General features: G+C 44.1%; 1 protein-coding gene across 1 annotated transcript in view; it reads left to right on the top strand.

Moving 5' to 3' along the window:
- Window positions 1-337: 337 nt before the first annotated feature.
- The window catches only part of pkd1b (polycystic kidney disease 1b), a 58,934-nt gene continuing 49,036 nt past the window's right edge, over window positions 338-10,235 (top strand). Inside the window, exons 1-4 of the mRNA XM_042342566.1 lie at window positions 338-762; window positions 6,949-7,020; window positions 7,590-7,661; window positions 8,479-8,648. Of these exons, the coding sequence (XP_042198500.1) occupies window positions 338-762; window positions 6,949-7,020; window positions 7,590-7,661; window positions 8,479-8,648 (739 nt within the window). The remainder of the gene's footprint in view (window positions 763-6,948; window positions 7,021-7,589; window positions 7,662-8,478; window positions 8,649-10,235) is intronic.

Raw genomic sequence — 10,235 nt, 5'->3', positions numbered from 1 at the left:
CAATGTCGTAGAGATCTGAGAGGGCAGGGAGCTCGGGTGGGGGTGTGGGGGGGGGTGTGGGTGGTGAGTGAGGGAGGTAAGCAAACGTTTAGAAAGCTTCTGTCTAAATCTAAATGCAAGCCGTTAACTTTTGAGTTGATATCCTGAACTGGGCTGGGAGCTGGGGGGAGCTGGGTTGGACTAATTGCACTCCCTCCCTCCCTCCCTCCCTCCTCTTGCAACCTCTTATCTCTCTTTAAAGTTTTGGGGGAAAGTTCTGGTCAAGAGAAGAACAGCATGTTGCAGCTGACGTGAACGGGGAGGACAGGCTGTTTCATTCTCTGTGGTTTTCCCAATCATGGGAGGCAGAGGATGGTGTGAAGGCACAGGTGGAGGCACAGAGCAGAGGGCCAGGGGGCTGGGGAGCCAGAGAGGGCAGCCCTGGGGGCTGTTCGCGTTGCTATCCCTGTCGCTGTGGCTGTGGCTGGTGTCGGGGCTGGAAGGAAGCGCTTCACTTGGGGCTGGGACAGAGACAACGAGAGAAGCTGGATCAGAAGCCACAGGTGCAGAGAGGAGCCTAGACACTGGGACTGAGATCAGCGTCAGAGACCTGGGGCAACTCCAGACAGGAGCCACCGTCGGGTTAAGGCGCAGGAGACCAGCCCTGAGGCAACACAGGTGCCCACATCGCTGCTTTTGCATCTCTACCGCTGTGAACTGCTCAGGAGCTGGGATGAAAGCAATCCCACCTGCCCCGGATTGCCCCCCACACACCACCGTCCTGTGAGTAAACAACAACAGCAAATTACATTGCTACAGCCTCCTTCCTCCACCGCCTTCAGCCACTCTCGCTTTCCCTCCGCGGGATGAAACGATAATCCTTGCATTTGAATACAGCGCCTTAGCGGATCGCTGAGACGTCTCGAAGCGCTTCACAGGCTACGTATCGTGAAGTGTAGTGACTGTATTTTGTGGGCGAAACGGTGTACTTTGCGCAAAGCAGACAATTCACTTATATTCAGAATATATTTCTGTGAAGCTCTTTTGAGACGTCTCAACGGCACGATATCAAATGCAAGGATTATTAATATTATCATTATAGTTCTCAATGTGTAATCTCTTTAATCTTGGTTTAGTGACCCGGTGATCAGTCCCTTGTAACAAAGGGTTACCTTAGTCAATTGTTGAAACAACGCCCGAACTATTTTTTTTTTCGGGGGGTGGGGGTGGAAGACAAATTAATTAGATAGGTGCTTAAAAAGAGGAATATTAAAAAAGTGGTGGAGTGTGAGATTGGACCAAAGTGCCTGCAAAATAGACTGTCACTACACTTCAGAGTAAATCTTGTGAAGCACTTTAGTTGTCAGAAGGTTGTGGGTTCAAGCCATAGGGATGGTTCATAGTCTCGATGACATAGAGATGCAGCACAGGGGAGTCATGTTCATCGTTGGCGATGCTGCCTTTCAGAGGAGACGGTGAACCAAGGTCTTGTTGGGTGGACATTGCAAAAGCCCCAGGGCACAATCAGAAATAAAAGGGAGGTCGCCACGTTGTCTTGGCCAACAACCCTCCAGATCAATTGGCCGTCCTCATTGACTGTTTGGAGGATCTTGTTGACACTAACCATAGAATCGAAGAATTATACAGCACAGAAGGAGGCCATTCGGCCCATCATGTCTGTGCCGGCTCTTTGAAAAGAGCTATCCAATTCAATCCTACTCCCCCACGCTCTCCGCATTTGGAGGATCTTGCCGACACTAATGGCTGCCATGTTTCTCCACAAGAAATAGTCACTACATTTGTCAATCAAGATTTTCACAATGAGAGGTTCTTCCATAATAAGAAACTAAATCTTCGCATCTCACATGCACACGTACATATACACTCTACTCACACGCACATCCACTCCACACACATGCATATACACACCCAACCTCTCTGTCTGTCTCTCACATACCCTGGTTTGCTCTGTCCCTATCTCAACATACTGTAATTTTCACATTACTTGCATATATATATATATTGTCTTGTCGCTCATGTAATCTTTCTTTCTGTTTCTCTCGCACATATTCTTGTATGGCGAGGATGTGATTGACAGGTTGACTGTGCCCGGGAATCAGTTGCTGAAATTTATTTTCTCTTTGAATGAGGGAAAGTTGCAACATAGGAACAGGGGTGATCTAGATGTGATGGAATCCATTTCCAATCTTGATTGCAGCTTCTCCTCCGTCTGTCCTGAACACGGTGTGTTACTGTAATCAAGGGTAGATGGTTCACAATGTGCTGAGCACACCACGCAGCCTTAGTCCCTTCCAGTGCTTCTGCCCAGTTAACCATAACTCATTTGCATTGGTTCATGAGGCGTTGTGATATATTTCTGTTTCTAGCAATCGTGTGAGAGACAAAAAATCATGTGAGATGTTTTGTCTCTCAGACAGCAGCAAATACGCTTAAATTTGAAGACTTACCTCTTCAGTTTTCCCCTCCCCATCCTCTTCTGTCTGGCTCCTTGGAGGTTGGGTTAGGAGCGTAGGAACAGGAGTAGGCCATTCAGTCTTTAAGCCTGTTCCGGCATTCTATTGGATCATGGCTGATCAACTCCATCCCTTGATACTCTTTACTCAATGAAAATCTATCGACTTGTCTTGAAAATTTAAATTGATCCAGCATCCACAGCCGTTTGGGGGAGAGGGTTTCAGATTTCCACTACCCTTTGGGTGAAAAACTGCCTCTTGATTTCACTCCTAAATGGCCTGGCTCTAATTTGAAGATGATGCCCTTCTTCTGGATTCCCCACCAGAGGAAATAGTTTCTCTGTATCTACTCTATCGAATTCCTTTATCACATTAAACACCTCAATCAGATCACCTCTCAACCTTCTAAACTCAAGAGATTATTATTATTATTATTATAAGGGTTGAAGCTGCTGTGCTGTTAGACAGTTGAGTTATTGAGAGCAGCATTACGCTGTTGGGTTCGCTGTGAAGACATCTCTCGTGGGAGGTTGTGTGAATGGAATGTGTGGATTTTCGCTGCCCGTACTCAGACACATTGTTCCAGTGCTGATAATTTCACAGATGCCTGGATTTGAAGCCTGGGTCGATCCAAGTTTAACAATCCTTTTGAACGTGTGTCTTTTTTTGGCGGGGTGGGAAGAGTGGGAGGTTGGGATGGTGAGAACTCAGTGGTGGGGCAGGGAGGGTGGGGGAGAATCTTTCATGAGAATCTCCTTCGTGTTTATCTACGTGTTGGCTTCAGAGCTGTGGGATTCCGCAGGTTGTTAGCAGTTTCAAGCACAAGTGGATAAGATTTGCATTCCGGTGAGCTGCCTCTCGCTTGGGCAGCTGCTGTTAATGAGCTCTCTCCTCAGCAGCCCCCACAGCCTTGAGGGATTTGTTTATTTTTTTAAATCAATCTCTCTCGGCCCATCCTGGCCCATCCTGGCCCAGCCCTGAGGAGCTATCCTGCCAGAGAGCGAGTTCAATCACTGGTTTTTCAGTCTCACTGATTCACGGCGAGAGCACAGGACAGATGGATTATTCTTAAACTAATAATGTAATGAGATGGGAACCAGATTACAGAAATTGCCCCAATTAATAGGCTACAAAGACTGTTAGCCTTACAAAAAAAACAGTCACTACACGTGACTTTAATTACACGCAAAGCACGTTGCAATGGTTCAAGGTTATGTGTGCTATAAAAATACAAAATACACAGTCACTGCACTTTAGTAGTCCAGTACAGGAGTCCCGTAGTGTAATAATTAGCGCGCTCACCTCACAAGCGAGAGGACCTGTTGATATTTACTGACCCCCCACCCATGTCCCCAGCTGTTTGCATTTAAGTGAGTTAGTCACAAATTGTGACCAAAGCTTGAAATAAAGGAGCAAATAACGAGGGGGGAAAAAAGCCAATGTGTACTGTCTTCTATAGACTAACGTCGCCTGGCAACTGCTAGTCAGGACTTTCTATAAACCCACAGTCGAGAGAGAACAAGAGCGTAGTTTGGGGGGACGGGCAAGTGATTAAAACGAGTGACAGGAAAGGCAGCAGGGTGAGTAATTGAGTTCTTTACTGCCGTTTGGAAAAGGTTGGAGCTTGTTTATGCTTAGCTGTGGAGATCATGTCGGTTTTACTAATCGTCTTGTTAAAGTATCTTTACTAGAACTGGTGCTTCATTTTGGGTGGCCTGAATTTATAAGCGAAGCTATGCTGGAAGTCTGAAATAAAAACAGAAGTCGCTGAGTTTTAGGTTGATGAAGAAAGGTCATTAACTCACTTTCCTCTCTCCATAGATGCTGCCTGACCTGCTGACTGTTTCCGGTAACTTCGGAATTTATAAGCTCTTGTTTTGTGCATTGGTGAAATCCTGTCAACACTGTTTAATCTGGGCAGTCGAGCCTTGCTTGTAAATTTCAGATCTGTTTTATTATAAATATGGGCAAGTCTTTACGCTCACCTCCCATTGACTCAGTGGGAAAATGTATAGTCTTGTGTGGTACTGAGCCATAATGACCGTAGTCCTGTAATGAAGTGGTTAGAGCATTCACCTCGCAAGCGAGAGGATCTGGATTTGATTCCCAGGCAGGGCGAAACCTTAGGCAAGTTTCCTTATTCCAAATGCCTCTGTTTACCTAGCAGTAAGTAGGAACCCCGTTGTTATTCAATTGGCAGATTGCTTTCTGCAGGTAAGTGTGGTTAGCAAGTGGTCCTGTATTCTCAGATATTCTCTGACACCAGGTTATGCTGTTTAATACCTGAGTGTGGTTGCTGTGCGGGCAACAGCTTCTACCCTATAAACAAATTAACGCACCCAGATATTTACATTTTGTGAACGTCCATCTTCGGATACGAAGGGCAATCAACACTGAGACGTACGGAGCAGTGTAGGTCCTGGATTCAGTCTCTGGTCTGTGCAGAGTTTGCTGATTTCAACCAGTGAGGGAGCAACAATACGATTGATCAGACTTGAAGATACAGTATTCACCAACTGAAATGCACAGCCATTTCACCAGTGCATTCACCATGAGAGGAATTACCCCCAGGGTTGACCAGCTCCGAATAAGCAGGTTCTAGTCTCTATCTCCTATAACCATCTATCGGTCCAGTTATTTTTCATTCTTCAGTTAAATACTGAGCATCGAAGCTCAAAGCCTACCAATCGTTCTACTCTTTGATGTATAAATGAGAGTTTCCTACATTATATTTATAGCAGATCAGATATTTAGCTCATTAGCAGAATTGGGATGTGAGTGGCTCAGACTCAAGGCATTGAATACTAATGCTGCTATTATATAACAGGTCTGCCTACACCAGAAGTGACTCTATTCCCCTCTGGCACATATGAGTGTGGCTTTAGTGCGGCTGCAGCCTTTACATTTTTCCAGTTGTTTATTTCTCACAGGCAGATAACCTCAGAGAAATGCTTTTTTTCCTAAACAGCTGAGGATGGCTTTGCTCCCAACCTTGTTTTCCTGCTTCTGTCAACGTCATTCAGGTATATGTTGATCGAGGAAACAAATGATCCCAACAGGGCCATACATAAGCATTGATAGGATTGCACCATTCAGAGGGCACCTAGGTTGTTATGAGGGCTCTCTTAAGTGCAATGCTATTGATTGCAACAACAACAACAACAACTTGCATTTATGTAGCACTCCTCATGAAGGGTAGTGTCCCACAAGGTTTGAAAGCGGAAGGGACACTCCTTTAAGCACACTGTGCTGTGAATTGCTGAATAATTATGAATAAATGATGTGAAATGTTGCCTTGTTTGGAGGTTTAGAAGTCGCTGTGGAGAAATGTTGCTGTTTCTGTCTGACTATCTGAGCAGTGATGAGTAACTGCAGGGAGGATGAAGGCAATGTTTCGTGAACCGTTTCTCAAAGAAGAGAATTCCAGTCTGTTCTGTACACACATACCCAGCAGAGCAATTCGTCACCACTTACACACAGGCTCAATGAACAGGAAAAGCCTTCCTGAATATTATGGATCTAATTTGGGAGGTACATTAACAACCCATGTTATGTGCCCCGCATTAAGGATGCATAATAATAATAATTATTATTATTATTGACTTGCATTGACTGCTCTGCGCAATCAGCTGCCGCATTTCGACCACAAGTTACACAGTCAATCCACTTTACCGTATGTCCTCTCAATGATGTGATCAGACACTATATTAAATACAAGGATTATTATTATTATTATGGGAACATTCAGCCAGGGTTACCCAATCCTGCTGCAAAATGCTTGTGTGGAAATCAGGTGAGGACTGAATCAGGCTCTGCTGTGATGCTCCTCATGATGGAATGGCCTGCCATCACTAGCATTGGTTCACATGAGTACAAAGTATCAGACGGGAGATTGGGGCCCCTCAAAGAAGTCAACGGTTCAAGAGAGTAGGGATTGGGAGAAAATTAGCGTGGTCAAAAGCTAGACTAAACTGATTACCTCTTAAATAAATACTGTAGATAAGCATGCATGATCCTAGTCCTCAGTGAGACTCCTTTAAAATGGCTGTTCCAACTCCACCCTCCCAATTATTTATGGGATCTTTAGAGCTGTAGCAATGCAACTATTTTACCAAAATAACAATAATAATAATCCTTGTATTTGATATAACGCCTTATCCCATCCTCGAGATGTCTCAAAGCGCTTCACAGAATATACTGCAAAGTGAATTGACTGTATATTTTGTAGGTGAAATTTTGGGTATAATTTGTGGTCAAAAGGAAACATGCTATCAGGTGTCTGTTTAAACAAAGTAGAGCACAAAAGAGTTGGACTTTCTAAACTCTTTTAAACTCTGTCGAACCGCAGTATAATTTCAGGGTGTTAATTTGACACAGAGCAGAGGTGGGGAGATGTGATGGGTTGCTCCTGGTCCTATGAGCTTGTCTGCAGAGCAGAGAAATTGAGTTGTGATGAGCTTCCTTGATAACAATTCTTGTTTGTGTATTTTTGCAGGGATTTGTCCCACAATCTGATCAACGAGTTGCCTCCAGCGATCCTGTCCAACTTTGAGAGTCTGCAGAGACTGTAAGAGCCAGTTCTGTCTGTATTAGTCTGTAGCTTTAGCAGGTCTGTTCTGCGCCATTGTCCTTTAGCTGAAGAGCTCCTTATTGTGGAGAGAGTTGGGATCAGCTGCAGAAAAAACACCTCCCCGTCCACCCTTCCTGCACCCTGATGTCTACCAGATCATTGATTAAGAGGAGAGAGTTCGGGATGAGCACAATTCCACGAAAGGCTTCAGAGGAATAGTGCAACAAAATCAATACCCAATTATTGCAGCTCAGAGTTTGTAGATCTGAAAAGTCTTAACAGCTCAGCAAAGTCCAGCGGCTCAATCCATGACTGTTTGCTGCTGTGCACAATTGGCTGACGTGTTTCACCCACAAAATACACACTCAATCCACTTTACGATATATAGATGTGAGACGTCTCGACAATGTGATAAGGCACTGTATCAAATGCATATTAAATCAATTTTATTATTATTTATTATAATAAAGTCCAATTGTCTGAGTGTCTGAGTTTGGTGTGGGGGTGTGTAATCCGTATGCTTTGGGGATCTGGTTGAACTGAACCCACTGTTCTCTTCCCTGCAGGTATCTCCAGGGTAATTCCATTAGGGCTCTCGGCAATAAGGTATTTGCTGGAAGAAGATCACTCGTTATCCTGTAAGTCCACCTCTCTTTCAGAAGACCTTCTCCAACGAAAAGTGTGTGAGTTTGCTGACCAGTTTGTGTTTCACAGGGATTTGAGCAACAATACAATTACTACTGTTGAAGATGGGATATTTAATGATTTAATGGGATTACGTTCCATGTAAGTTTGTTTTTCTTGTCAAATATGATTTAAATTTTTTTTGCAGAATGTTCTTATCAAAGTGGGGGATGAAATAGAAAGGGTCAGCACCCAGCAGTCTGGGATTAGATACAGCACAAGTTAGATACATAGTAAAGCTCCTCTATAGTGTAGAGTCTACACTGTCCCATCCATCAGTCACATTTCACTCTCTACAGCACATATTGGATATAGAATAAAGCTTATTGAACTCCGCCACAGTTGGGACACTCACATGGCAAACTCACAACCAACAGAGACTTTTAATTTCTATCAATCTGGAATTCAGCTCCCAGTTGTACCCGCATGGTATAACCTAGTGAGACATTTGCAACCTGCTCAATGTAACAATGTAGGACAAGGTAATGAGGAAAGTGGCCATCTTGCGAGAACCCAGTAGTGTTCTTGTTGTTGTGGAACAGTTCTCAAATATCTGACCTCATTATCCGGGAGTTTGGGGTAAATCTGTAGCAACGCACTTTAGTGCTTCACATTGGAGAGCCTTGAACCTGTTGATGGGGGGATCGGGTTGGGGGGGGGGAATTAGGAGGAGGAAGGCTTATCAATACAGAGGGTGGCTGGGGGGAGGGAGGTGGACGAGGGAAGGGTTCAATCTTCTTGGGAGCTGACTTTGGTGTTCCCTTTGATCAGAAAGCTTGGTTGGAACCAGTTTGTTTGTGGCTGTGACCTGTCTTGGCTGAAGGTCTGGATCCAACACAGAGAAGCCATTGTGTTGGACAGAGATGAGATCTGGTGTGCCTGGCCTTCTGCCGCCGCCAACACCACCCTGGTCAACGTGGATTTCACACAGATGCCCTGTGGTAAGAAGAGCTTTCAGTCTCAATGTCTTGTCTCAACGCTGGCATATCAATTGTACCCAGACACGGGTCTTTCACCTGAGTGAACTAGGTTTGAATTCAGCCCAGAATGATGTGATGTGAAGCAAGTCTGTCTACTGTGACCTGCAACCCTGACCTTGACTTGTAACCTGCCTTTTCTTTGCACACATTGCAGTATATATTCCCGGTATATTTTTACATAAACAAAAAGAACCTTCAAGGAAATAAATAACAAACAACAAAATAGTAATAATTTGGTCACTCAATCCACGACTGTTTGTGGGACACTGCCGTAAGCAATTGGCTGCCACTTTTGCCCATAAAATACACAATAAAATATACTGTAAAGTCAATTCACTTTACAGTATATTCTGTGAAGCCCTTGGAGACGTCTCGAAGGCGTGCTAAGACGCTATATCAAATGCAAGGATTATTATTATATATTATGTTGAACTTTGTTATGCAGTACTACTGATCTGCCATCAAGTGGCGATAGCGAGGATGAACAAAGATTGGTTCTCACAGTAGAGCAGTTCCATCTGCTGTGTCCTCCACTCCCCGACAGATAGGCATCTGCTCCTGTCACCAGGATTGTAACAAGTTAACAAGTCTTTAGAAATGTAGAGGTATTAACGGAACGCGACTACACGCGAATGAAGAAAATCTGTTCAGCTAAACCACTTGAAGTACCACTGACACATTTAATAATAATAACAATCATAATCATTGCATTTGATATAGGACTTTTCACATCTTCTCGACGTCTCAAAGCGCTTCACAGAATGTGCTGTAAAGTGAATTGACTGAAAATTTGTGGGCCAAACACGGCAGCCAATTGCGCACAGCAGCGTCCCCACAAACAGTCGTGGATTGAAAATGACCAATTTATTATTGTTTTGTTTTGGAGGGATTATTATTAGACGTGTGGAGTAAGGAAATTTGCCCAAGGTTTCGCCCTCTGCCTAGAATTGAACCCGGTGTCTCGCTTGCAAGGTGAGTGCTCTAACCACTGAACTACAGGATTTTCTATCTCTGCACTGCCCCGAGGCTAGTATCTAATATCAGGCTCTGTGCATCGTTCTTCACCTCCCAGTGCACTATCCACTCATCCAATTCCCTCCTATCATAAGCTACAGACATACTACAGAGTGTTTCCTACTGTTAGTGAGGGCTCTGTTAACCTGCATACTATGAGCAGAAAGCACCCTACCTATTATTGAAAGAATATAGTCATGATATTTGATATGGTGGCTTTTGTTCTTGGTAGACGTCTCAAAGTGCTTCACAGGATTTACTATATGTGAGGTGACTGTGTATTTGTATTGGCCTGGACAGGCTTCACTCCAGTTAACAGGAAGGAAAGAGTTGGAAGTTCATTTCACGTTGCTAAGAGAGTTCTGGAATTGGGTTATTCGAGATGATAATAATAATAATAATCCTTGCATTTGATATAGCACCTTATCACGTCTTTGAGACGTCTCAAAATGCTTCACACAGTAGACCATAAAGTGAATTGACTGCATTTTGTAGTTGAAACGCAGCAGCCAATTGTGCACAGCGGTTTCCCAC

Source organism: Callorhinchus milii, unplaced genomic scaffold (genome assembly GCF_018977255.1).
Source record: "Callorhinchus milii isolate IMCB2004 unplaced genomic scaffold, IMCB_Cmil_1.0 Scaffold20, whole genome shotgun sequence".
NCBI lineage: Eukaryota > Metazoa > Chordata > Chondrichthyes > Chimaeriformes > Callorhinchidae > Callorhinchus > Callorhinchus milii.
The sequence above is the reverse complement of the archived record's forward strand: the minus strand, read 5'-3'. Positions and strand labels throughout refer to the sequence as shown.